Source organism: Rhipicephalus microplus, chromosome 6 (genome assembly GCF_043290135.1).
Source record: "Rhipicephalus microplus isolate Deutch F79 chromosome 6, USDA_Rmic, whole genome shotgun sequence".
NCBI lineage: Eukaryota > Metazoa > Arthropoda > Arachnida > Ixodida > Ixodidae > Rhipicephalus > Rhipicephalus microplus.
The window spans coordinates 198906036-198933815 of NC_134705.1; the positions used below are offsets into that span (position 1 = coordinate 198906036).

Sequence of the window (27780 nt, forward strand, 5' to 3'; positions counted from 1 at the left end):
CGAGGAAGAAACTATACTGTCTCGACTTCGAACTTCTGCACCTCATGTGCCTCCAGGATCGCCCCATCCATTACCAAGTGACGACTTCGTGCGGGGACGTCACACATATTGGCGATATGTGACGTCAAAAAGTAACGTCATCACATGGCCGTTATTGTTGTTGCAAGCTAATGCTAACAGCCATTTTCATCTCTGATGGCTTTCGCTTTAAAATCAAAGGGTTAATCTTGTATCCACCAGACGAGCGTACGCGCGATATGTCGTGAACAGGGTACCTCGGCGCCCGCGGAACACCAGGGAAACAATCCTGGATTCCCGCTCACGCCCGTAGTGGGTAATCGCCATGGAAGGAGGAGGGAGCAAGACTGCTGCCCGCTGAAACGAGGACGTGTCTGGCAGCCGCCGTGCCTCGGGCGCCCAGAGCCATGCGGCTCGTGCTGGCCAACGGGCTCTTCTGGGGCAACGCCCTGGTCGCCACCCTGGCTGTGGGCATCGCGCTGCTCGGCGCCAGCTTCGGAGTCCGATGGAAGAGGCATATCCTTGCCCTCATGCCAGGACACCACCTCTCACTGGTAAGGGAACCTATATGTATTGGGTTTCTCTCCAAAGTCTCCTGTGCAAAAAGAACATGTAACATTTGGAAAGGAGGAGGACGTATGTCCATAACGACTTTCCGTATCCTATATATGGCTAGTTTCCATATCTTAACATGGGGTGCTTCTGGTCGTTCTCGCCTGTGGAAGAGCCACTTGATGTGAGCACAAAACGCCATACAAGACGTTGTACCACCGCCGTAAAACTTGAATGATGGATGGGGACGGTTATGTCCGGCGTTGCATAGATAGATAAGCATCGATATTCTGACAGTGTCAGTGATTGAATCATGTCACCGCACGGTCGGGTAACTTAGACGATGCCATTGCCCTCCGGGATGAACTGTAAAAATGCGTGACCCCGCCCTTCTACCCACACCCCCAAGAAAAGTGCACTGACGAGGCAGCGTCGTCAACCTTTGTATACAGGCGTTTGTGCAACAGTACTGAAGAACTGAAAAAGTAACAGCAGTTCAGGAAATAAGGGAAGCTTGAAGACACGCCAAATTTGCGAACAGCGCATTTCGCGGGAGGCGACGTTTCGACAAGCGCCACACATCTTGAAGGTGCAGAGAAGTCCGCGGTTGAAACGTCGGCTGCAGCGACAGCCCAGCTACACCTCTACTGCTGAGGTGTCCTCTCCAGTGAGAGACAGTTGCGGGGTGCGCTTTCCTCTTCCTTCCCACAAAAAATACCCCCCCCCCCCTCTCTGGTGGGAATGTCTATATACTGCGCTCATGGCGTGATAGGACTTAATACGTGACATCGCGGTGACGGCGAGTATAGTGTAGCTGTGTAAGTGTGATCACGTCGCTCACCGCGCGGCCCCTGCAGGTCTCCGTCTTCCTAGTGGGAAGCGGCTGCGTGCTTCTCGTGGTGAGCTTGTTCGGGCTGTTCATCTCGTGGCGACTGCGCAAGCGCGACCGCCTCAAAGAGGGCGGCCTGTCGGCGGAGCGGGGCGCGCGCGGTTGCGCCGTCTACAACGCCATGGCCGCGGTGGTGATCGTCAACGTGGCGCTGAGCTCGGCGATCGTGTACCGGTACGTGATGCGCGCCCGGCTGGACGTGGACGAGGACCTCAAGTACGCCATGTACCAGTACTTCGTGGACGCCTCGTCGCGCGACAAGCTCGACAGCCTGCACCGCGAGTTCAAGTGCTGCGGTGTACGCAACTACACCGACTGGACTATGGCCACCAGGGCCGTCGCCGATCATGCTGCAGGAGGACGCAAGTACGTTGAGCGCATGCTCAACTCTCGGCTGTTATCGCGCGGTTGAAGAGAACCTAATGGTAAATGTGCAGAAATGTGGCCTGAACCACGGCCAACGGACATATTCACCGTCTATCCCGTGATCAAGTTTTACAAAAGTAAATTTTAAGCAGTTGAAGGGAATCTAATGGTAAATGTGCAGAAATGTGACCCGAACCATGGCCAGCAGACAGATTCACCGTCTATCCCGTGATCAAGTTTTACAAAAGTAAATTCTAAGCACTCTTGTACATGTATCGACTATAAAGAGAATTCATAATAACGTGGTAAAATACCTTAGAATACGTGTGAAGTCCACTAGAAGAATCCATTTTGTTATGTCGCTGTTGGGAGAGACACGTCATTTTAGGCGGGCCTTTAATTCTGAGCCGTCACTGTGTTCGAATCGACTGCGAAAGTTCAAGCGAGTAAACCCTCATCTGTGCCCCGTCGTAGGACGTCGGCATCTCGGTCGTTTGTGCCTCGCACGTGCTGCGTGGTGGAGAGTTCGGAGGGCGCCTGCCTCAAGTACCACGAGCAGGGATGCCGAGACGTGCTCGTCGACTACTTCAACATGCTCATGCCCTCGGTGATCTTCTGCGCCGTCTGCGTCACCATCTGGCTTGTAAGTCTCTCGTTATATAGCACGGCCTGGTATGCATAGGCGCGCGCACTATATGAAGGGGGTGGGTTTGACAATCGCATGATTTTGTCCCCCTCTCCTTCGTCATCAACATGCTTGTTCCTGTTGTCGTGTGTCCTTGTTCAGCGCTCGTATTCATAAACAAAGACAGAACAAAAGAAGATGATTTCTTTAGACGACACAACATTAATCGGAACGAGCAGACAAGAAAACCAAGAAAGTATGGGGAATGCGTTATTTGTAGTAATTTGTAGTTGGCGTATACGGCGGAGCATGGCTCCTCTGAATGAAGAACGCCGGAAACGCTTGTCACAATGATAGCCGGAAAGTGCGAAAACGCTGCGCACCCTTTTTGGGGAGTCTCTGTTCCATGAGAGTTGCTCGAAGGTTTTCAAGCTGAACGGTTGTGCCACCCGCGATCTCCGACGCCAGCGTATAGCTATCGACGACTGGTTCACCTTCCACGACCTCCTGACGCCGTGAAGCCCTCGCCGTGTGGTGCCCCGTCCTCGGACTTCATCGACCGGCTCCCTACTTTCGTATCTCCTTCTTTTTCTGTCGCTTGCCCGTCTTATTTCTTTATCTAACTATATCTTTCCTATAGTCTTTCATATCCCCCCTCCTCCCATCCCCGAGAAGGCGCTGAGCCGTGCTCCCGCAAGGGCTGCAGAAAATAGTGCCTTCTTCCGTTTCCAAGAAACCACGAATTCGTTCATTCAATTCATTCTGTGCCATGGTGGAAATGCTGTCGCTGCCAGAGTGCAGCCCACCATCGCCGAACCCTTTTCCATCTTTCCAGCGGTGTGACTATGCGTTTTCCTACACGAGTTCGATGATCAGACCTACCTACAGGTTTCCATTGCGTGCACCGATATCTGGAGTGTGCTTTTACATATTATATAGTGAATAGCAAGAACACATTCGTGTCTTTGATTTTTCTTTTTTTTTATAGTACTGCCGTAGCTTATCCGATACGTATCTGCATATTTTCTGCCGATGGCCGTGTAGCGTCCGTTTCTTGCAAAAAATTCAGCTGGCTTGCTCCAACCTTTGATATTTTAGCAGAAAAACTGCTATAAAAGGGCGCAACCTTTAAAAAAGAATGAAAAGAACTGGGCCTCATCGTGTAGCGCATCTTTTTAATCGCGTTGGGGGAGATGGCTATCGCGAACTCATGTACTTGTGCCTCACCGGTCAAACTTTGCGCGTTTTCCGATAAACTGTGAACTGTGGCGCCATCTATTGTAAGTCAATTGAACTAACATATTTTTTTAATACAGACCAAAGCAGAGAACAATAGTAAAGTAAATTACGTCCTATGATGCCCACGCATTGATCAAACATTGCATATTTAATTCTTTGGCGCAATCGAAGTGCGTGGACCATGAGAGTAGGGCTTTACGGATGATCATGATAATATAAATCAGCACAAAATGAATGATGAACTAAAACATTTGAATCGTGCTATACGCTATTTACATTGCAAAAAAAAATTGTAAGGTCTCACCGAGATTTGAACTCGGATCGCTGGATTCAGAGTCCAGAGTGCTAACCATTACACCATGAGACCCTAACCTTTCCGACGCCGGGAATCGAACCCGGGCCTCCTGGGTGAGAGCCAGGTATCCTAGCCACTAGACCACGCCGGAACGGGTGTCGGGGCGTTTGAAGCATGACCTACTACACTCCTGACCTGTTCAGATAGCGGGGTTCATAGAGCGCGTGTCCCCGCTCTCGTTCAATCGCTCGCCGTAGGTGGCGCTACCTATAACCTGTTCGTCTGCTACTGTGCGGCCGGCAGGAGGGCGACGGACTGATACCATGCGTCTGCTTCTGTGACAAACTGCCTATACGTGTGATTGTTTTTTGCTGAAAAGGCTAACGTGTGCTATGTGTTACATTTTAGTAGTTAGGCTATACTGGTTGATTGACTTCTAAAGCTGTATATTTGCGTAGAAATGTCTTGCTGCATGGTTGTTTTTGCCATTCCAGCCTAAAAAAACTTCAATTTAGTATTCATAAAGCTTTTGACTAATAATGTACTCATTGGTAATAGAATATCAAACTGATTTTAGGTTGTTTAGGACGCGTCAGGTGAAACGCAGTGCCCCTGTTGAGCACTTACCTTGGACACTCGCCCTGGACAGGTGTTACACTTGTAGTCAATTGATAGAAGAGAATAATGCACATACGCCCACGGACGCATATCAAGGAGAGACACAGGAATTGAAGCTTTAACTCTTACTGTGACCTACACAACAAAAATTGTGCGTCAAATTTCGCTACGGGAGTTTGTCTGCTGGAACGGGGAGCGCTGGCCGATGCGCGTTTCTATGATTTTATATGTCCGTGCGATGAGACGATATGGTAAAGGCAGTGATGTGCCTATCGAGGGCAACACATTGCGACCCCAATAAAGTTTTTATCGTCATCATTATCATCATCTTGTCGAGCATAGTTAATAATAATAATAATAATAATAATAATAATAATAATAATAATAATAATAATAATGTTTTATTTTTCATCAATAGTTTGATGAAGGACAGCGGCAGGTAAAAGCTGCTCTTCGAAAGAGGCAGCTTGACATAGGCCCACAGACGCCTTTAGCACGACAGCACTGGCAAACAGTTAGCAATGTTATCTAAGCAACAATTACAAAAATATCAAGTTCAAATTCTAAAAATAAAAATAGCAACCATGATAACAATGTAGCAACTGCAAAGAAATCTTGAAAACTATACATGTGTATATCGTGCAATTGAGTTCGGGTACAGAGTAAGAAATCTATGCCAGCTTTCACATATTTATCAATTAACGTAGAAACTGTGTAGAACAACCTATCTGTGGAGTAGTTTGTTCTCGAAGTTTTTATTTTCCATGTTTCTTTATGTCATGTTTCGAACAAATTATTTGGCTGCAGTTTCGAGAGGTCGTACAAATAATGTCGACTTTCTTGAAATTGACGCCTGACCACCAATGCTAACTTAAAATCGTAGAGACGATGTAGGGGTGGTATTCCAGCCTGTTGAAACAATTCACTTCTGCGAGCATCATACGACCAGTAAAAAATTATTCTAATATACGTCTTTTGCATCAGGTACAGTTTTTGTAAGCGCGTGTTAGTCGTAGTCCTTCATACCAAGAAACAATAAGCAAGATGCCAACAGAACAGTCATTTATAAAGTAAGAATTTTACCTTGTATAGTAGAACAGTTTTGCCACTGTACACCGTGCCCTCTACGCGAGATAACTGACCCAGCACACTGTAAATGCGATCGTTTCAAAGCATATTGCTCGAAAATGTAACTCCAAGAATTTTTATACAATTTACTAACTCAATAATAGTATCGCCATACTTGAAATGTATGTTTTCATTAACAGACTTATTTTTAGGGCGGAATAGTACCGCCTTTGTTGTACTAGTGGTTATGTTTGATTGATAGCGCCCAAGGGCGACACCCGCAGTTGGGGCGCGTACACATGCTGAAAATGTGCCATTATACTCGTTTGTCAATGAAAAGCAGATCCCTCAAAGTGATATCAAGGTTTCTGCTAAAAGAATTTGGCGAGTGTATGCGTGTGATTCGAGCAATGTTACAGCACTTCAAAATGAAACAAAACACATTTGTCGCTTTACTTATGCGTGCCACAATATGCCAGTTAAAGCTGATGTTTCAAACAAAGTTTCTGCACTTTCGAAGAATATCCTACTTGCTGGCACACAGTGACGGCTTGTGTCTGCAATAAAGAAAAACATATGTACGCGTACAGAGCTGCGTGCATTTGGGTCATAGTTCAATAAAATGTGCTAGCAAGGTTCTGGGCGCGTACATGATACAATGGAGGCATGCAACTAAACTTTTAAAATCTTGCGAGATTTTGGCTTTTCGGCTATTCTCTTTCTCTTTCCTTCTTTGGCTGTTTTGTCCCGCACGTAGTTTGAGAAGAAAGGACGGCTAAATTTTTGCAACACTAGCCGCGCCATGGCTTCTCGGTGCTCGCTAGTAGCGCCTTTATGGCTGAAAAGAGGGTTCAAGGCCACTGCAGGTAGCACAGTTTGCACAAAAAGTGCCATCGGCCTCTTTTTGGAAATGGCCAATGGCGCAAATGCTTCCGCGGCCCTTTCTAGAGTGCTCACAAAGGAAAGAAATGAGATCGTTGGGTATGAAAGCCCTCCCCTGTCTAAATTAAATATCACAGCAGTAGCTGGTCCAGATGAGCTGGGAGCCTTGATTTTGCCGATGCAGTCGTCGCAAGTAATGCAATCCTCAGCTGCTTTCACCAGGAAGCCCGCTATAAGGCCAAGCGTGCTGGCCCTTATGCCTGGCTGTGGGGCACCTGTGGGAAGGTAGAAATGAAAAGTGTGCAAGAATTTTATCAGTATATAGATAAGCATGCATGATTAAACCGACACGTGTCCGTATACAAAATATGAGAAATATATATATATATATATATATATATATATATGTATATATATATATATATATATATATATATATATATATATATATATATATGGATGTTAATGCGCTTTCAGATAACAACTGTTGCCCCACCGCGGTGGTCTAGTGGCTAAGGTACTCGGCTGCTGACCCGCAGGTCGCGGGACCGAATCCCGGCTTCGGCGGCTGCACTTTCGATGGAGGTGAAAATGCCGTAGGCCCGCGTTCTCAGATTTGGGCGCACGTTAAAGAACCCCAGGTGGTCGAAATTTCTGGAGCCCTTCACTACGGTGTCTCTCATAATAATATGGTGGTTTTGGAACGTTAAACCCCACATATCATCAAGATAACTGTTCATTCAGCCGACGTTTGCGTCGGGAGAGCCCCGTCTTTTTCAAGGTATAATAATATTTACACATTTTCCGCGTCGATTTATAGCTTGTCACGACAGGAGGGAAGAAGTCCGGAGAATAGTATAAACAACAACATAAAAAAAACTGAGGGAGAAACGTTTAAAAATAAAAAAAAATCTAGGAGAAGAAGCAAGAGAAAGACGACGGGATTAGGAAGGGACAGCATCTCAAGAGAGTAAGGCGAACGCAAACGAGCCATGCCATCATCTGTGTGCCAGTTATGACAGCGATTCAAAACCGCCGAAAATTTCTTCCCCGATTGCGGGAAAGGGACGTCGGTTAGTCGAGTTGTGTGGGCGCCTGGTGAAAGCATGTTATATTTTTAAATGTAAGCCATAGTACCTGCTTGTACCATGGACTTATCGTTACATACATACACAGTATAACTGATTGAGAAGCATGTTTTCATCTACATCGTGCACTGACGCAAACGCTGCCTCACGCGGCTTGCATGTAACACAGTAAGCAGCGCAGAGTTTATAATATATGCATAATATCGTATAGTGGGGAATTGTTGGACGGTGTGTAATAATTTTTAAATAATGTAAATCATTCCATTACACGGAATCAACGAGATATGAAAAGCGCACCACGGCAAGTCTGCAGGGCTTCTAGATGTGGCCGCATCGTCTGGGTTATAGTAGCAGATGTCGATGCCGCGCACTCGCCTGACGACCCTTGATTCTGGTTTACTAGCGAGTGCATTTCCAGAGGTTGTCCGGCTTGCTTTACTGCTGTGGAGCACGACGCCTGCCTTGCACTGGGCGATCCAAGAGGAGACGTTGTTTGCTCTGTACTGCCGCTTGGTGATGAGTGCATCATTCCCATCACGAGGACTTTCTGCAGTGATGAAAGCGCAGCACGGGCGTCTGTCTGATCGTTGCTTCCTTGAAGCTGTCTGATGGTGGAAAAAAGTGCTTCGACAGGGTCACTGGAGAATTTGGCAGTCAACACGTATAGGAAACCTGAACGGATGAGAAATTGTGTGCACTGTACTGTGGACATTGTGGTCAGTTGGAGAGCTTCGTATGTTTCAAGAGATATGAATGCCCTCTTATGTGGTGCCGCGGCTTTCCATGCTGCGAAAAAGGGCAGAAATTCCTGCTCCAGCCATATCAACCTGAAAATAAAGCAGTTTATTGTAGAAAATATGAAACCTAGCGGGATAAATGGAATGTACCTGTCATCATCTGGGGAACTGAACGGCATCCTGTTTTGGTCCCGGCTTACTACGTGGAAGGTTGTATTTCTTATGTTGTGTATGGTGAACCATTTAAATATCATTTCCATCAGCTCGATGGTTGGCAGGCAGTCTTCAAACCCGAAAATGCCAAATCTGCGGCCGTATTGTAAGAGGTATCGTAAGGCCGATGTCACCTAGAAACCAAGGAGACGCGACATATTAAAAATGATCGGAATTATTTAGAGAGAGGTTTCTAAGCTTGGACGTTCGTATACAGCAAGTGAGACGAGTTACAAGTGGCACTGCAGTCATCAATAACGTGCACTTTTAAGTGAGTTTGTGTTAGTGAACATATATTTATAGAAGCTCTAATGATACGTAATTATTGTGTGGTAAGCAATACGCGCAGGTACATTCGTTAAGAAAGGGAAATTGTATGTTCAGATAACCATGCGCTGTTAGCAGCAGCAGTAGCAGCAGCTCATGTGCATGTTTTTATGTGACCATACTGATAAATATGTTAGCAGTTATATACGTATTGAATTACATTTTCACCATTTGCTTCCGTTTGGGTTCTACAAACAAATAAACCAGAAACTAACATGAATATTCACGTATCGTTTGCGGTGAATTACTATTAAAAGGCAGTTTTTGTACTGCTTCATTTGAACGAAAAGCTGCAAAATTTTTTCTGCTTCTGCATGAACATTCACTTGACGTAATATGATGTAAAATGAGTTGTGGCGTAATATTAGCGCATAAAAGTTTGCCCGAGCGCGCCAAAGAATTTGAGAAGTATAAACGTCACTACTGATAGAAAACTGCGAGCATGATTCTAGCTCAATTAGATGTATTTTTTTGTGTAATACAGGTTGCAGGAAGCATACATAATTTACAGCTAACGAAAAGGCATTTCCTGCATGACCTGTGTGCGTCACGCATTGTGATGTCTACAAGGAATACAGAGAATCTGGGAGTGTGTGACACTAACGCTAAATGGGTTTACACCTTTTCTTATACATGCCTGTGGAGAGAACACTTCAACGGCCCTCTTCACGCTTAATTTCTCGAAGTTCGTCGGGTAAACGTGCTTCTGCGTAAGGTTCCGAACAAGCTTGAACGACGACTGTTTTTCTGTTATGTCCAGCAACTTTCTCAAATACGTGGGGCTGTAGTAATGCCCATTGTTGAACAGAACGCGTTTGGTGGACAACATCTGGTTGCGGAGATTTTTCAGGATGTGGCAGTGGTCAAAAGAAAGGAAGAGCCTCCGATTCATATCCATTGGATGTCTGCAACAACAACAAAAAAAAATGAATAAATAAATTGGAGAAAGGCGGCGTTTGCGGTGTGAATAATTAGTTGCATATACGGTTTTCTGTTTTTTACCAAAGTAATGTAAATGTTAGCCATTCGAAGGACGTGTGCGTTGTTAATTATTACCTTATTATAAAATTTCTCCACTCATGCCATGATCCTGCAGGTCTGTGTGTGTGTTTTATTGAGATTACCTACACCTTAAATCTTCCGAAACTTTAAGTATACTCACCCATTCATACAGTCGCATGCAGGTGCGCATACATTACGCAAACGCGTAACGTCAATTGATTTGTAAAGACGGGCTATTTACAGCGATTGTACTGTTGATAGCAATCTTGTTATGGACACGGCTTTCTTATATGGCAGCGCTGATTAAAAAAAAAGAAGGGGGGGGGGGGGCTCTGATGCTGATACAGGCTTTTTTTTTTGTGCGACCAAGTCTTTTGTTTTTTTTTTCACTCAAACACGGCATGCATGCGCGTGCATACATTGATTGATAGATATGTGGGGTTTAACGTCCCAAAACCACCATATGATTTTGAGAGACGCCGTAGTGGAGGGCTCCGGAAATTTCGACCACCTGGGGTTCTTTAACGTGCACCCAAATCTGAGAACGCGGGCCTACAACATTTCCGCCTCCATCGGAAAAGCAGCAGCCGCAGCTGGGATTCGATCCATGCATACATTGAGGGCACACTGCGAATACATATAAAAAAATATTTACACTAGGCATTGCGCACAGCTTAATGCGAGCTGAGAGCAAAAATATATACTTAGCAACTTACGGCACAACTGGCATCATACGACCATTCCCTAACATGGTGAACATCTTTTTGTTCGAAGCGTGGTTGTCAGCTACAAGTCGGACCACTTGGAATCCTGCTTCTTCGATGGACTTAATTACTTCAAGTGTTAGTTGATGCAGGTGGTCTCCTTTTACTGACTGCGTGAAATAATATCCCACGGGTAGCCTGAAAAAGATAAAAATTAGCAGTATTCTGTAGCGTCGGTGTCAGCTGGGCTTAAAATCTCACTCCGTTGGAGAGAGGAGGAGAGCCAATTGCTCATCTCGAGTGCTTGTCAAATAAGTGCACAATGCTAAAGTTGACTTGCCGGGGGAAAGGGGGGGGGGAGCCCTCCTTAAAAAATAGAAGACGACTCCCCCTGCCCCTCCCCAGACTTTCAGCCCTGGTCGCGGAATAGCACATCATTGGTTAATTAAAGACAACGTTTTCTTTTTATATCTATAGGTGGGGTTAGTCTTTCAGTCACAGCGAAACGTATAGTGATAGACAAAGTGATGATTCACTTACGTGTAGTGCGTTGATAAGCCTACAAATACAAAGGCGAGAAGGTGTGTGGCCAGCTCGTTCTGAATGCCCACTTCTTTTTCTAGGCCTCCCATTTCGACTAGGCCATGGACTTTGTCTCCTTTTTTTTCGTACGTCAGTGCTTGCTTTAAAGACATTTCATCCACAATCAAAGAGCCCATTTTTTCCTAACAAAAAAAATGGGGGGGGGGGGGAATTCACTGTTAACAGACATGCGTTATATATCGGCGGAGACAGTTAATTATATAAATAACCTTCTTTGTTGTTCCGTACATGACCCATAATTTAACAGAAATGATTAGGGTTTAGAGCAAACATAGCGCACTGCCGTATACTCTTAAACAATACATCTTACGTTCGAGTAATCCTTGCCACAGGTCTGGTCCCTGTTTATTCACTTTAAATCACTTTTCATTCGGCTATACTAGCATGTATTTTGATCAGTCAAACACTGCCGCGTGCGCTGCTTCCTTCGTTATTCGCGTGCATATTGTAAATAATTCTGATCGAAGTAACGTACCCGTTCGGACAAGTGTGTGCTTTCCGTGTGCAGCCTTTGCTTCATTAGCGACGAAACAACTGCTCCAGTACAGTAGCCAATGTAACGCTTCAGTGTCATGCGACTTGGAAGGGTGAGGCACCCAGACCTCCGCAACATTTCGTACCCGCAGGGTGATTTAGCTTGCCACATTATGGCCTGCCTGATGGTCACCTCTTTCCAACGGTGATTTTTCTCACGCAGGCATTGCAATTGCTCCTTCAAAAATTCAGCCTTCTTGTCGTTCTCGTCCAGCATTTCCTGATGATGAAAGGGCAGTTGAAATGCGTAAATCACGCGCAAGATAACATACTGGAAGAAAGCGGAAGTGCAGGGGAGAATGGAAGCTTGACCCGCTGAAACATCGTAGAGCAGGGAATGCCGGCGCATCCAACAATTCGACATTTACGTACTGGACTTGCCCTTGTCAAGACAAGTTTAGATGTTGTGGGAGAGTGAGCAAACGTTCACACACACGCTACTAAAGGAGGCTGTTGCTGTCCTGACAAAGAATAGTGCACCTGATTGTCGAAACCTTGCATTTGGCATCATTCCTTATTCAACAATTCATAATCGCGAGAAAAGATATGCGTTTACTCTTAAGACAATAATAGATGTTTCATGTCACCACGTGGACATTCAATTGCAGCTATGCTACATTAATGAATTGCGCAACTTCAGACTTGCGTCATGTTCAGTAACCGGCCACCGACTCACACATACGGACTAGCGGAAACTGTTCACTTACACTTTCCAAACCATTCCTTCCTTTTTGAATGCAATGCTGCTCGCTCAAGTTTATAAGGCAGACATCACATGTGCGTCAAGCGTGGCTTCCTGTACGAGCATAAACCGATCGGCCCATAGCACCAACACAACACAGCTTGCAAATTACTGTCTTTCCAGTTGTCAGTCCAATGTCCCTAATTGTTTGCGACGACAGAAATTTGAACTCGTTGTTCGCAGGATAAAGGAATAAACTCGGGGTGCGCCAATCACGCAAGGGGGTACACACCGACCTTCGTATCTTAAACACTTGCTCATGTGCGCGCTTACCCACCAACCTTCTTTTATTCCGTGTCCTTATGTCAGGCCTACACCTTCGTATGACCAGAAAGATTGCCAGCATCGGCGTACACTAAAATGTCACGTAAATTTATATGAAGAAGAAAATCTATAAACAGAGTTTCTCTCGAGCAGACATCATGACAGCGGACTTGTCATCCTTAAGGCTATAATTGTATTTCAGTCTTTCAGAAAACAAGCCTGCTTGTCGAAACGCCGCCTCGAAACAACTTTGCTAAAACTACTGATTAAGCGAGTTGGTTCATGATTATTTTCAGTGTTTGTGTGTGTGTAAACAGCGATTAAAGAATGGGAACAACCCCTGTTCACAGGTTTTTTACTGCAAGCTTCCATCCTCCCCTTTCTGACGTTTCTTACAAAAAAGTATAGGGATACTAAGTTAATAGACTGATAAATGAGTACCTGATAATTCTCTATCGTTCCTGTTCCGATCATACGACTATTAGAACAGAAAAAATTAAGACTAGGTTTAATGTTCTGAGTTTGGCGAACAATCTTCGACACGTGCACGTCGCTTTATGTTGCGTCGCTCCTTGTGTACTTGGCCGCATTGGCTGAGAACATTTCTTTGAAACTTGCTACTTCAGACCTTGCATCTACTAACACAGCAGTCTTAGACATTACCTGAGGCCGTCAAAGTATGACGTCACTGCTAGCCGATGCGCGAGAACTTAAGGGTAGCATCGCCACCTTTACAATCTCTTATAGTTTCGAGAATTCCTTCGCTCACCGGACGTCCTCTCGTAGTACGGGTGATGTTGATAGAATTGACTTACTCCTAAATTGTTATTATGTTCAGAGTCATTTAAAATTAAGTGCGAATATAAAAGGATTAATATAACATTCGTCCACTGACGTAACTGCGTACCTGCAGCGTTAGAGCGCCATTCGCCTCGGCGAGGGCTTTCATCTCGAAAAAATCTTTCTTTAGCTTTTCTAGCTGTGAATGCAAATTACTGTTCATTTCTTTCAGCCTGCTGCACTTCCGCCGCAACGTCTTAGTTGCCGCGACCAGGGAGCGCATCTTCTTCAAACCGATCGACGTTTGCGACGTCATGGAGCGCCGCACTGGCCTCTTCTGGTGTTCCCCTTGTATAACTGAACTACAGTCCTCCATGTTGTCCTGACTTGATGGAAAATGCAACCACTCGGCCTCTTGTGCAGTTTCAATTGGGTTTTCAGAACTATATACTTCCCCAGGCTCCGCTGATGCTCGCTCTTCTTGAGAAGAATCTGCGTTGGACGTTCCCCTGTTAAGCCGAAAAAATAGCGAAGCATGACAGATATATTGTCCCGCTAAACGCATAAGGGAATACTGCTAACATTATTCTTATCCGTTGTTGTGTTAGACTTCAAGTTTTACTTACAGTATTTTTACTTGTATGGGTGCCAGCGTTGTTTCCCCCTGCGTTCGTTTTAGCCGCTTTTTCCGCGGCATTGGATCTTGCCCACGTGGATCAGGAGAAGCGGGAAATAAGGAAGGCACGGCTGTGGGCTTCAACATCTTCCTTTTCGTCACTGTTCTGTAATCTTCAGCGGTAAAATGCAGGCTGCATACCTTCGACCGGTCGCTGGGCTCCCAGCGATGCTTTCCTGAACCTTCATCAAAGGTAAAGGCGTATACGCATGGCTAGCAAGATTGCAAAATAACAGTCCATAACACCTTTTTTGTAATTAATTTTTCCAAAATGTAACAAGCCAAATGGGGAGGTTAAGAAAAAGCATAGCCACGATTTTATTCTGGGGAAGTACCTGTATACCCATTTAGTGCATTTTCATATTTTCTCGCAGCCTTTGTAAATGTCTTTTTAGATGACTACATTCGTCGATTGATGTTTAGTGATGGTACGTGGTCGAGTCCAGTGGCATACTTGAAGCCCTTTATTCGAAGAGCTCATTGGCTATACAAGGTTTCATAACAAAGCTGAATTTCCTAATGGCTGCTCAGTAACGAAGCGCGACCCAATACGACAGAGCCGAAACCGAGGCGCACTTGAGCGCCTTGGTCTTGGTTTAGAGCGCAAACCTCTAACCTGTACAATGACTCCGCCGTTGACGACGATGACTTCAGTGGTTTTTGTTCTTTTGCATTCTCCAAAACGAATCTTTGTCATGCATGATGTAATCTCAGATGCAGCACGCACATAAATAGAGTATCTGTCGCTGATTATTCCAGGTTCCTCATTTCGGTTTCACCGGCTGGGTCTCTTAACCCTCACAGAGCCGATGGGCTCATTGCACGAAGGACTTCAATTATGTCATTATACCCGACCGCCTGCCAGCCCTATATAGAGTGAACAGTTAATCGCCACATTTCGTTACCGGCGTAACGTTTCTAATTACCTTAAGTAAGCTTATACAGAAACGAACAAAGCTGTATGGGAAGATAGAGGTTTGAGATGAGAAATACATTTGACCAAATTCGGTCGCTAACTTCAGTGACACCCAGTGTTCAAGAGTTGTCCATCGCTAAACACACACACACACACACACACACACACACACACACACACACACACACACACACACACACACACACACACACACACACACACACACACACACACACACAGAGAGACAAACTGTGGAGGCAGCACGTAAATATTTCATATCATTAATTTTTTTATGGATTTCGGCGGCATTTGTTGAGGCAGCCTTCGGGAAGGGTGCTCGAACCCCTCGCAACCCACCGCTACGCATTTTTACATAATTTACAGATTTCGTATATTTACTTTTTTCTTGTGTGCTATATTTAAATTTCTTGGCACTATTTGTGGAGCCTGCCATATTAGCCGCGGTACTTTAAAAAAGCTTTCATGTTTTTTAGCTCAGTGAATTAGCATAACACACGGAAATAAAGTTTACTAAAGCACCCTGGTGCTTCTTGCTAGCTTGCAACTCGTTCTGAATTGAAACGACTCTCAAAAACACAAGACTCACCTTTTCTTCCAATTGCCTCGATCCATTCTTCCCGTATGTCTGTGGCAGGAAACTCGTGAAAACTTACTTTACTTTGTTTGCCTTGTTCCGATTTGCAATATGGCACGCAGCAATACACCATACTTACATTTGAGGTGTCAGCTCATCTAAAAAAAAAAAACTGCACGCGGCCACTATTAGAGCTGACTACTGCAGCTATCTGCCGTCTGCAAGTTTCTGCACACGACCTACTGTGTTTCTGCGTATCTTCTGCAATTTGTGTATGCGTATCGTCTGGAACCATCGTGATTCAGTGTGAACAATGAATGCCTAACAATAGTTTTTTTATCTCGTTGGACTACGTTTTCATTCAAGAAATATTTTCATAATAAATTTTCCTTCATTTGTAGAAAAGTTCCCGTCTGCTTGCCACTGTGACCCTTTGTGTGCTTTTTTTTACGGTTCTATTTCTGCTTCAAACGTCCACACGAATGCAGCCAACTCTGACGAGGAATCATATCGCTTTATTTGCCATATTTTACACATTCATACACAATTCATGCACAATAAGAACGATTTGCACTGCCACAGCGATGGCTGAAGCAGACGACAGCGAACAGGTGCTGCCTAGCGCCACGCCGCTCGTAGGTGACGGCCCTAGCGGCAGAAGGTATGAACTAGAACGTGGGCGCTGGAAGAGGTGCTCTCTGGGCAGGTCAGGAGTGTAGTAGGTCATGGTTTGAAGCCACACATGCGCGAAGTGCCCCAGGCACACCACTAGCATTTGTTTTGATAAATGTTCAACTTTTTCATTGCTGATGTGTGCTGGTGTAGTCATGAATGTAGTAAACAGTGATACTGTTTTAAAAGATTGGCACGACGTACGCAACATCCCGCGTTTTCCAAGTGTCAAACAACAATAGAGAGAAAATTAAATTTCGTTGCCTAAGACATTTTCTACACGAGTTAGATACATTCCGAGACTTATGTTTTACCAGAGTCCAAAGGACTCTGGTTTTACATATCGCACAATAAAACAAACGCCAAATGAGCAAACGAGCAAATGAATTGAATGAATGAATGAATGGGCACTACGTTCATAAATTAGACGAATGTGATATTGTTGCAGGCTACCTTCACGAATGTCTGCATGTAGGCCATATTTTTGAAATGCCTTCGCTTTCTGCGTGTGATGTGGATCAGCTGTACTTTGAATGGCCCGATTCAGTCAAATGAAAAGACAGAAACGATAAATTAAAACCAACATATATATTGTTCTTGCAGGCCACTCTGATCCTCACTTCTTATCGCCTGCGCAGGATTCTGCTGGAGAATCCTCACCTCTGAAGGTGAGCGATGTATCTTCACCACAGAACACCTATATCACCCAAGTAGCGAGCTGGCTGTTTCAAATGCTCCTCTTTTCTTTGCAGATTCGTGCATTGGAAGATAAAGCAATAATAAAAAAAAAATCATTTGCAATTCTTGTGTCATGCGTTGAAATTAAAAAATACTTGCGACGGCCGGGAATCGAACCCGGGTCAACTGCTTGGAAGGCAGCTATGCTAACCACTATACCACCGTCGCCCACGGTGTTTTGAGGAAATTTTGACGTTAGATATACATATACGGTCTATTGTTTCGTTTAAAGTTTATTACAATAAATTTAAAGTAACAATTTGGCTGGAATTAATTTTCATCATTGTTCGAAAATTGTGAAATTTGCACTTTTTTTGAATAATTCAAACTAATACAAAAACGTTGCCAAACTACCTTTTTTTAAGTAGTATTATAAACGTTACACCAAGACACAAATATAATTATAGCCGAAAATTTGTATTTTATAACACCTCCACTTACAAAAAAAAAACACAAAAACGCCACGATTACGCTACTGCGGCTGCGACCTGACCACTGAAGTGACGCCAGGGCGGCGTTGCATGTCTTCCGCGAAAGCGAGTGCCGAGCGAGATCGCGAATTTTCTAGACTCCCGCTCCTTTGGAACGGTACCGAGCGTCGGCGCAAGCCGCAGTCTGCGTAGTTTCTCTTGCTGAGGGAAGCTCGATTCATCTAAGAGTAAAGCCTTGCTCGTGGACGCTGCCACCTGCCACTAGGAAAGCATGGCCAAATGGGGCGAAGGTGACCCACGCTGGATCGTCGAAGAGAGGCCCGACGCCACCAACGTGAACAACTGGCACTGGTAAGCTTACCACGCTGAGCATACATTTTGCCGGTACTTACTACGAACACCGTGTAAATAAAGTTCTTCAGTTATAAGATATAAAACACCGAATCGGCCTCGACATTGTGTGCGTACGGCACGTGCGAGTTTTACTCGCTCGAATGAATGGGAAAGTGATCGACATCGGTGTCTTTCCCATTGTTTTAGGACCGAAAAGAATGCCTCGTATTGGTCCAAGGACAAGCTTACCGAGCTTCTCACAAACATTGAAGTGAGCGACTCGAGAGGTAAGTTTAGCTTCAATTTCTTCTGTGTGTGTGTGTTCTTTTTTTTTTTTCTTTTCCGGTTCCTGGTGCTTGTTGCGGGTGTTCCTGGTGCTTGTTACGCCAAACCCTTGCCAAATTTCCAGAAGTAATCCACGGCGGCGCAGTGCTTGTGGCTTTGTTTCTATGCCTTGAGTGACGCCTACCTTGATTGCTGTATTAGTGTTGTTGTCTTGTCTTGTCTCCTAGGAGATCTTGGCTCATATTCACATGGGGGATTGGCCACATTGTACCTCATAATAGATCATTTTTTACTACGCTTGCTAAAAAAATAGAGAAATTAGATAGGAACAATAATAATGTTCCTTTGAAAAAAAACGTGAAAATTTTCAGAAGACTGCGATAAACCAGAATATATAAAACAAATTAACAAGAATGAGGAAGGGGGAGAAAGAATTGGATTTATCTGGCAGTGCCACTAGCAGCGTATCATTCCGGTTGCCTGAATGAATTTATGTAGCGCTGACAGAATAGCACTGCGGCTTTTTCACTTCACTGCTCTTCACTTCGTTTAAGCGCACACGCTGAGCGGCTAACCTTACCGATTCTAAACGCTTTCGCTTTCGCATATGTTCAGTTTGACGCACTTGATTGTTGGCAACGAGCGAGATTGTCGTCTGCTTCACGGAAGGTTCCGGGTTCGATTTGCGCTCGCAGCAGCGACTGCTTTCTTCCGCGACTGGAAGACAAGATGCTTTTGTTACAATTCGAGTTTGTACTGCGCGAACTTGAAGTGTTCGTGTTTATTTTTCGTGTCACACAATTCAGCATCGGAATCACCATAAGGGCCTTTTTCCACGTATTACTACTGATGGCGAACAGTTACAAATCGGAGAGTGGTAGGAATGTACGAAAAATCGTAAAATTCGTTGCTTTCGCCACCTCGCTGTCTTTCATTAGTCCTTTGTTACCTACACAATTGATCTTAAATTTTCAATTTTCTTGTGCTTCAAGTTGAGTTCATTTTGATATCCACATTTGCAGCACCTCCTGGTTAAGCTAGGAATGGTGCAATAACTGCCCCAAAAAGGGTTCAGAAAAAATTTGAAATGCTTGAAAACAGGGACACCAAGGTATGCACAAAGTGTCAAACTTCCAACTTATCAACTTCCAACAGGTGATTCATATTTATAGGTTCTTCAATATAGCTAAACTAAGGCGAGATAGCTGTGCAAGCACTTCTTCTTTGGATGGCTTGCATGTGATGTCATGGACATAGCTTCTGAATGCGCTGGCATTCCATAGTTGCAGCTTTGATGACAAAGTTGCGGTTAACTTGCTTTAATGTAACGCTTCTGTGCTAGAATAGCGAAAGAACCTCCGTGTGATGTTGCCATAACATTCATGCAACATTGCATCTCCCCAAGCTTGGGCTCCAATACGGAGGTTTCAGTGACATCAATGCAAGCCACCCATTTCACTAGCAAGCGCAGAATCGCGCTCCTTATACAAGCACATCAGGTTGATCCCGTGTACGTGGTGTACTCATATCTTTGCTATTCAATAAATAATATTGTTGCAGTTGATCTTTGCGCTTATGTTTTGCAATTTTGAAGAACCTATAAATCGCTTGCCTTCATGAAGTAAATTTACTGAGAAGTTCTACGTTACTGTTTTTACCCCATCTTTTTCAGTCGTAAATTATTGTTGAAACTACAAATGAACTAGCTGAACATCATTCCTGGTTGCCAGAGAGGAGTTGATTCTTGCTTTGTTCACTCAATGAAAACAAATTTTTTTTTCATAAAAGGTCATGAGATTCTGCACAGCTGACCTCTGTGATTCTGTGCTGCTTTAAGATGACCCCCCCCCCCTCCCCCCCCCTTTTTTTTTTGAACACTTGCCCGCCTTGCGGATTTCATAGAACTGATGAGCCACTTACATCTTGTCAAGGGCTGAAATGCTCTAGTTCATTGAAATTTACCTAATGCCATACGTAACAGCATCCATATCGTTTACTTCTATTCAACTCGTAGCATTTTAATGTCATCCACTGATATCTCTTATTTTTAAGTTGCAGAGCACGTATGTTCATGAAGAGAGAGGTGCTACTAGAATGAGGACTTAGCAAGAACACGGTACATAGGGCTAAAAAATCTTTGAAAGAGTAATAATTTTAGTGTTCATTTCTTTTGTATTTGCATCAAATGAAATATGAAGTCGACAGGAGCCTAAAAAACGTGTACTGCTAAGCATGAGTGCACTGTCTAAAAATGTAATAACAGGATGTTTTCAAAAGCCAATTTTGGCTCCTACTGTAAGCTGACGTGACAACACGGTATGAGCTTCTCGCCACGTACTCGCACAAGATAGTGTGACGTTTCCACATCCATTCAGCTGCGTTGGCGATACACCGGCAGCCATTTCGAATGTTTTTAGTGCTGCCCCAGCGGCCACATTATACGTTTCCACACACGTTATCGCAACGAGCCATTATGGTGCATGAAGTCACCAGAATTGATGCTGTACGTTGATGTCCTTGTAATGTTGATGCTATAAAGCTGCACACTAAAATATACTAAGCTGCACACTTGCTCAGAGCCGTCCCTTTATACATAAGATCTGTATGGTTGCGTAAGCTCTCCCTTAAAAATTGGTGTTGGTACCCCTTTGAGGCATGCTATGCGTCCGGGAAGTTTTTCAGAGTACAAGTGACAGCTATGTTAAGTAAGTATGTGCCCATTTGTTACCTCTTCTTTTAGGAACCTGCAAGATTGTGGAAATGACTAGCTGCGAAGGTGAGGCTTCTGCCAACAACCGGAAGGCGAAGCTCATCTTCTTTTATGAGTGGGCCATCGAACTCAAGTGGCAGGGTGAGCCCGACGACAGCGACGAGACCATCGAGGGAAAGGTGGAAATACCGAACCTCAGCGAAGAGCACGACCCCAGTGACGTGGACGTGAGTGGCTCATATTCGTGGTCTGGATTGCTCGAAGGAGTACCCAACAAAAATTTTTGCCGCCGACATTTTCGGCCGAATTGAGAGATTGGGTCCTGAAATCGATAGAGACAACCTTCATTTCAGGCAGAAACTACAGGAAAAAAATGAACTTAAACCGTTTATCACAAATTGCCATGTATAGCGGCTGTTACGTGAACTAGAGGAGGCGGTGTTTGTCGACGTCACACATGCACGAACCGGTCAAGCCAATAATGCCAGCCGTTGCTTGGGAGCAACGGCTGGCATTGTTGGGAGCAACAGCTGGCATTGTTGGCTGTCCTGTCTCCTCAGTTTCTTTTCTGTCATCGCGCTGTGTTTCTTTTACTATGTGATGAGTGTCTTATATAGTATCTAAGGCATTTTGTGTACATAGGGTTTTCATGTGATAAGGGTTGATTGTAAAAGCAATGTCTTTACACTTGATCAGACTTAACGCATCCTCAAATAAGCCTCTTCACTAGGTTCATTCTTTGCTCATCCGAATTGATTGAAGCTTCTTTGCTGCTTTATTTAAAGGGGTACTGACACAAAGTTTCGGGGCCGAGATAGCCTGCGGGGTCGATTCTCGTGAACATTAGTATCTCATGTGCAAGATATCAACAGCGAATATAGCTTGCAAGGTATTTTAAATTAATTTTGAAGTTTGCGTGAGCGACCGACTCCATAGCGCTATAGACATTCTCGGAGGTGATTCTGAGGTGACCCCCTACTTCCTTGACGTCGCCACGCTGCAGTCAACAAAACAAGTTATGATGACGTCACAGCCGCCATTTTTTTTTTTTGTTGCCAAAGTCTATATTTTTCGGCGGCTGGTTGCGGGTGCGTGGCCGTGGTGCACGCTTAGAAAGTTTTGTCTTTGGTGACATTCCAGTCCCGTTTCTTATTCGAAAGTAATTCTTGATGTGGACTGTGCGGAAGTGCGTCACAGTTCTGTGTGCTGACGTGGTCAAGAGCTGCACACGCTAGGTGGCGACAGTTGCACACCCTGTTTTCGAAACTCTCTCAAACTGAAACTGACTGGTAATGAGGGGCTTGTAATTAATTATCTGCCACGTGCTGCAGCAAATGATGTGTCGCGTCATGACTAACAGGCCCCCAGCAACGCATTGCAGCAGAAAAACGCGAGGCCAAAGTTTTTGTGTCAGTGCCCCTAGTGACACCGATTAAAAAAAAAAAAGCATTACCTATTATCGCTTATGCTCAGTCGCCCCTCCTGCCAAGGGATCACCCCTCCTCGGCTGGATAGGTGACTGAGCATCACTCCTCAATGAAGGAAAACAAAAAGGGTGGCGGTTGTTAAGTTAATGTCTTTTTTTTTAAATGTTTTTCAGGTGACAGTGACTGTCTCATCCAAAGGTGACAAGGCCGAAGCATTGAAAGAGCTTATGAGAAATAAAGGCACCAAAATAATTCGAGAAAGGCTAGAAGACTACATTTCGGCACTTAAGAAAGGTATGTTGCGTTCCTCACTATTCTGTGGTGGCATTTTTTTTTTTTTTTCGAAGCAGCAGTTCTTTTAGGTCGTTATCTGCGTAGTGCAGTACTGCATGCCCACTAATAGCCTTGCTTATATATCTGACAATCATGATTTTTATTCCCAACTGTGTTTATAGTAATGTATTGCCCTAGTTTTGCCTTAATTTTGTGTTACCTTTAAGAATCCCGACTTATTGCCGATTTCACTTTGTTTAACTTGATTCTACCCTTTATCAATGCGTTTTCCTGCTTACTACTATAAGAAATGTAGCACGTGGTAATAGAACTGTCTTCCCTGTAATGGTGCCTCTGAGGCAATCCAGGTATTCTGTAAATTACAAAAAATGGTTAAGATCAAGCCATTAATATAGCATGCCTGCAGATTTTCATGGTTCACAACCTGACAGCTACCTTTTCTGCTTGTACAGAATTTTCACAAGGAATGATCTTGCCCACGAAGAGCGACTCCATCAACCAAGTCAAGTCAACGGGCAAGACGACGGTCAACTACAAGCAATCGGTATGTCGCGTTTAATTTCGTTCATGATACTGTGTCTTGAAATTGTGGTCATAAGTGGTTAGGCTACAACTAATGTAACTCACTTGTGCAATGGTTTAAATTATAGAAACGAAACAACTAGCCGTACCTGCCAACTCTCCTGATTTGCCCGAGAGACCGAAATTTCTGACAATACTCCAGATTTTGTGGGCTAGCCATAAATCTCCCGAAAAATGGTGCCAGTGCCACTAAAAAAAAGGCATCATTTTAGGGGCGAAGCTCCTTAAGGCACATTCTCCAATGTTGTCGTACGTAGCCACTAGTGGCACATAGCCGCTCTAGAGTGGGCATGTGCCACAGGGGATGCGAGATGGTAGATGGGGGTATTTGGAGTGTTCACTAGGTAGACGCACGGACGAACGCATGGATGGACGAACAGGCAGACTAGCCGACGGATGGGTGGATGCACGGATGGTCGCGCAGACGGATGGAAGCAAGAACGCACGGACACATGGAAGCATGGACAGAGTGACGGACGTTTTGCCCCACTCATCATCATTCACTCTGTGGATATGTTGTGATTTTTTTCGGGGGGAATTTCCGTTCAGGTGTAGAACGCTTTTGCTGTCCTGTAGAAACCACAGTAATATTCTTAAGGGGCTACTAGCTGATTCTAGACGCAGCATAGTTTCTTTCCTGATTATGCATGTGTGCACACCCCATATAATACCTGTGCGATTGTTGTAGTTTACAAACTTCACTGTAAGTTGTACATTTGTATCATTGCTGTGATCTTGAGAAACAGTGAATTAGTGGGTTCACCATCTCTCTTCTGTTGCATCTATATTATGAAGCTTGTGCAGTAGAGACCCTGCATCAATTCTTTAATTCTACATAATTACTCTCAATTGCTTTTATATATACCATACTTAATTGATGCTTTTAGCAGGTAGTACACAGTACACAAGGGTCTTCTTTTTTCTTCGGTATAACTATATACTCTTGAACTCCAGGATAACAAAATTACATCTGCCACAAAAGTAACTAAGTTATATCTAAAAATTTGTTATGAGCATTTAGCAGTAATGCTATGCCTATAACAAGACTATTCTTTGCTTCGTTATAACTCAAAATTTGTTATATTCATGCTCGTTATTTTGAGGTTTGAGTGTAATTAAAGTTTTATAGATTTAGACTAGCTTTTTACAAAACTTTGCCCATAGTTTGTAAAGGATAATTAACAAAGGAATTACAAAACAAATGAACATGGCCATAGTACTTGGTATTTTTGCTGGATCATATTTGATTTTGATCCTTGCACTGTCTTCTCATATTGCAGCCACTGAATGGCTCATCGGGCGACAAGGCGCCCAGCCTCGTCAAGGTTGACACCACGAGCATAACGCAGGCGGAGACCTTCAAGTGCACAGCCGAAGAGTTTTACCGGGCCCTGACGGTCCAGGAGGTAAATGCGCAGAGTTCCTTTGGCCCATACTAAAATTGACCCTTTGTGATTTATCAATACCACGGACAGTTATCGACTCCGATTCAAGCATAGCATTCAAACTGTGTGCACCCTTTTCCAAATTGATAACATTGTCTCGCGTGTCATGTGTTTTATGTGCACGCGTAAGGTTGCGAAGGCTGCATACTTGCGCAAGTAAATCAGAGATGAAAAGCGCTGTGTGGTTCTTTCGGGTAAAGGAGCATAAATGTGTGCCAGCTGGGGCTGCATTGCTTGGGCGGTACTATTGACTTCAGTTGATACGAAGTTCATGAGAACTGCAAATTAACTCCAAATTAAACGAAGAAATAGTCTGTCATCTTCTCTTGCGGAACCTGGCTGCGGCCAGCAAGTTTTTCGAACACTGCACATGCCGAAGTGCTTCTTCAGCTTTGTCTTCTTCCACAAAACATAACCGCACCATGGTCAGAGGCTTTGCTGAGCCTCATAATCAAAGTTGCCACGGTTCTCCGTCAAGGCTACTCAAAACATTAACAGGAAACCTACAATATCACACTTTCTCATGCCACTGGCTGTGGAGAATGCAAGTAATTCGCTTACCCAACACGTTTGCAACGGCCCGTATCCAGCGCTCTCACCGTTATGGTTCACGACAGCTACGGGAATCGGTACAACTGAAGTCTTTTTTTGTCCGTGGCAATGCACAATGCAACAGTAGAATGACTGAAGTCTTTCTTCGTAGAGCGTGGAGCTGTTGCGTCTGCAGTTTTTTTTTTTTTTTTTTCACAGTCGTTCTGGCGAGTGAACCAGCAAGCACTTCGTGGCAATTAAGAAATGCCTCCGACTAGCGGAGAGAAATTCATAGCTCTTTTCATGAGTGTTCAATGCGTAAACACACCTCATATTTATCACAATCGTTGTTCCGCACGATATAGTTGCACCTGGTTGCACAGTTTGCTGTGCAACCAAGACACCGAGTCAAGATTTGCACTGCCCAAGACTGCGCTAACAGGAAAACTCTTAGAGTCTGACATCTACTTATAAGTGTAGCCCCAAAACTATCGTTGTTGAGATCACCTGTTTGCACTTGATATTTGAGAGTGTATTAGACATAACACCGTACTTTGTGCGATGTCTTGCCTGGTGGTGGCTTCCTGGTCAACTTCTTTCAAGACTTTAGACTTTCGTTCGTCGCCAGGACAAGCGTTCGGTAGGGGCCATGAGTTGCCATTATCAAATGTCGCTGCCTCAACAATCAAAATCGGCTGTGGAAACGTGCGGAATCAACTCGCAGTGCATTGGCGAGTTAGTTGGCTTATCACGCTATGATTGAACAGCGCAACTTGGCGCGTACACGCAAACACACACACAGCACTGTGTGTGTGTGTGTGTGTGTGTGTGTTTGGGCATCCTGCTCCGCCAGAGTCCGTCACGCTGTTCAAACTTCAACCAGACTTCAACCAAACGAGCTGCTAAAGCACTCGACACATTGCATTGAAATACCTAGTTAGCCGATGTGATCAATGCGATAGCTGGCGTTGTCTAAACAGGACCGCTTCATGAACTGTGGTGATAGTGACAACAGCATATGTCCAACCGCTGTCTTGGCGGTACTGGCACAGAAAGATTACCTATTTTAATTGAAAGTTATGGTTGTCTAGAGGCTCTCGACTGCAAAATAACTTTTAATTAACCAAGATTACAAGCTTTTAACTTCGAATTATTGAGCATTTTTTTCCTATAGGTAAGCATGTAAAACTTATGGGACAGCTTGTTGACTTCTAGTTAACCAAATATCCAAATTAAGCTGCTAGTCTTACTTAGTATAACATTCCAAGCTTTCACATTCATCGCTCCGTCCTTACAGCAAAACTGCAGTTTTTTATTCACATTCAAGCATAGGTTGAATGTATGCATCACTTTTGTTTATTTCTAGCAGGTTTTTTATGAGCAGTTTTTTTTCTTCCTGTGACTATGCAGATGGTACAGGCATTCAGCCAAAGCTCGTGTGTTCTTGAGGCCAAGAACGGAGGGAGATTTGAGCTTTTTGGCGGCAATGTCAGCGGAACCTTCGTAGAACTAGTGAGTAACTTCTCTTTGCTGTAACTTTAGTTGGAGTGTGGCAAAATACAACTCTGAGAGCTATCACTCTAAAAGCCGCACTTGCATGCTTCATGCAGATTCCTGACAAGAAGATCCGCATGCGGTGGCGGTTTGGCAGCTGGCCCCAAGGCCATTACTCCGACGTCACCATCAACATCGAGCAGAAGGCGGACTGCACCGAGGTGACGCTGACGCAGGAGGGGGTCCCGCAGGGAGAAGCGGACCGCACGCGAGACGGTTGGCAGCGTCACTACTGGGAGAGCATGAAGAGAACGTTCGGATTTGGGGCCATCCTGTTCTAAACAGAAAGACTGTGAACGTGTGGCTTCCCCCCCATAAGCAGGAAGAAGACGTGACTTTGAAACGCTGCACTGCATACCTCCGCCATACGGTGTGGCGTACAACAACACTGGATGGTGGTTGGTGTGCTGGCTCGCCTGACATGCTTGCATTTGTGAAGAGTGTTTGGACCAGTACTTTGAAGGTACCAGACTGACGTGACTGTGAGGGATGGGGGGGGGGGGGGGTGTCTAGGTACTAATCCACACAATTCTCCTGTTTTGCACTGCCTGCATCAGCTTGTAATCATTTTCATGCCATGCACTGTACTGACATAAATGAATCCGGGCTGACATAAATGAATTTACAGTAAGTAAAGCTACAGATTTTTACAAACCTGGTGATTTTGTAACTAGTGCAAGTAGCAGGTTGTGAATGTTTGATTCGTGGGTTCGTGGGTTGAAAAGCAAGATTGCTTTTGGTAAAAATTTTTCATCAAAGTGACATCTGGTCTGATTGAAAACATGTCTTGAGTACTGCTTTTCATAGTTATCACACATATCACACATGCTATCAATTTTTCGGAACTTGAAGCTTGTGTAACCCGGTAAATACCTGAAAAAAAAAATGGCCAGCTAATTTCATTTTGCTTATTCAGACATGCTGCTTCTTCACATTCGGAGCCTGCGCTACTGTGGTGATATTCTAAGACATTTGAATAGAAAGTGTTGTTGGAAGCTGTAAATAAAAACTGATAAATATGAGGTTTTTTTTTTAATTCACTGCG

The 27780-nt window shown here is 44.3% G+C and overlaps 2 protein-coding genes and 3 non-coding genes across 5 annotated transcripts; 2 read left to right on the forward strand and 3 right to left on the reverse strand.

Moving 5' to 3' along the window:
• Nucleotides 1–324: 324 nt before the first annotated feature.
• On the forward strand, nucleotides 325–17193 carry LOC119167881 (uncharacterized). Its single transcript, XM_037419369.2, has 5 exons — nucleotides 325–572; nucleotides 1428–1825; nucleotides 2300–2468; nucleotides 17009–17073; nucleotides 17158–17193. The coding sequence occupies exons 1-4, from the start codon at nucleotides 426–428 to the stop codon at nucleotides 17069–17071; spliced, it is 777 nt and encodes a 258-aa protein (XP_037275266.2). The 5' UTR covers nucleotides 325–425; the 3' UTR covers nucleotides 17072–17073; nucleotides 17158–17193.
• On the reverse strand, nucleotides 3985–4056 carry TRNAQ-CUG (transfer RNA glutamine (anticodon CUG)). The gene has a single exon. It is a non-coding gene; the product is annotated as a tRNA-Gln (tRNA).
• Nucleotides 4064–4135, reverse strand: TRNAE-CUC (transfer RNA glutamic acid (anticodon CUC)). Its single transcript has one exon. It is a non-coding gene; the product is annotated as a tRNA-Glu (tRNA).
• A 46-nt stretch (nucleotides 17194–17239) lies between the features above and the next one.
• On the reverse strand, nucleotides 17240–17311 carry TRNAG-UCC (transfer RNA glycine (anticodon UCC)). Its single transcript has one exon. It is a non-coding gene; the product is annotated as a tRNA-Gly (tRNA).
• Nucleotides 17312–17698: 387 nt separating this feature from the next.
• LOC119166879 (activator of 90 kDa heat shock protein ATPase homolog 1) lies at nucleotides 17699–27516 on the forward strand. The gene is made up of 8 exons (XM_037418263.2): nucleotides 17699–17925; nucleotides 18115–18194; nucleotides 20933–21129; nucleotides 22503–22623; nucleotides 23076–23167; nucleotides 24486–24611; nucleotides 26592–26693; nucleotides 26792–27516. The coding sequence occupies exons 1-8, from the start codon at nucleotides 17846–17848 to the stop codon at nucleotides 27014–27016; spliced, it is 1023 nt and encodes a 340-aa protein (XP_037274160.2). The 5' UTR covers nucleotides 17699–17845; the 3' UTR covers nucleotides 27017–27516.
• The last annotated feature ends 264 nt before the right edge of the window (nucleotides 27517–27780 follow it).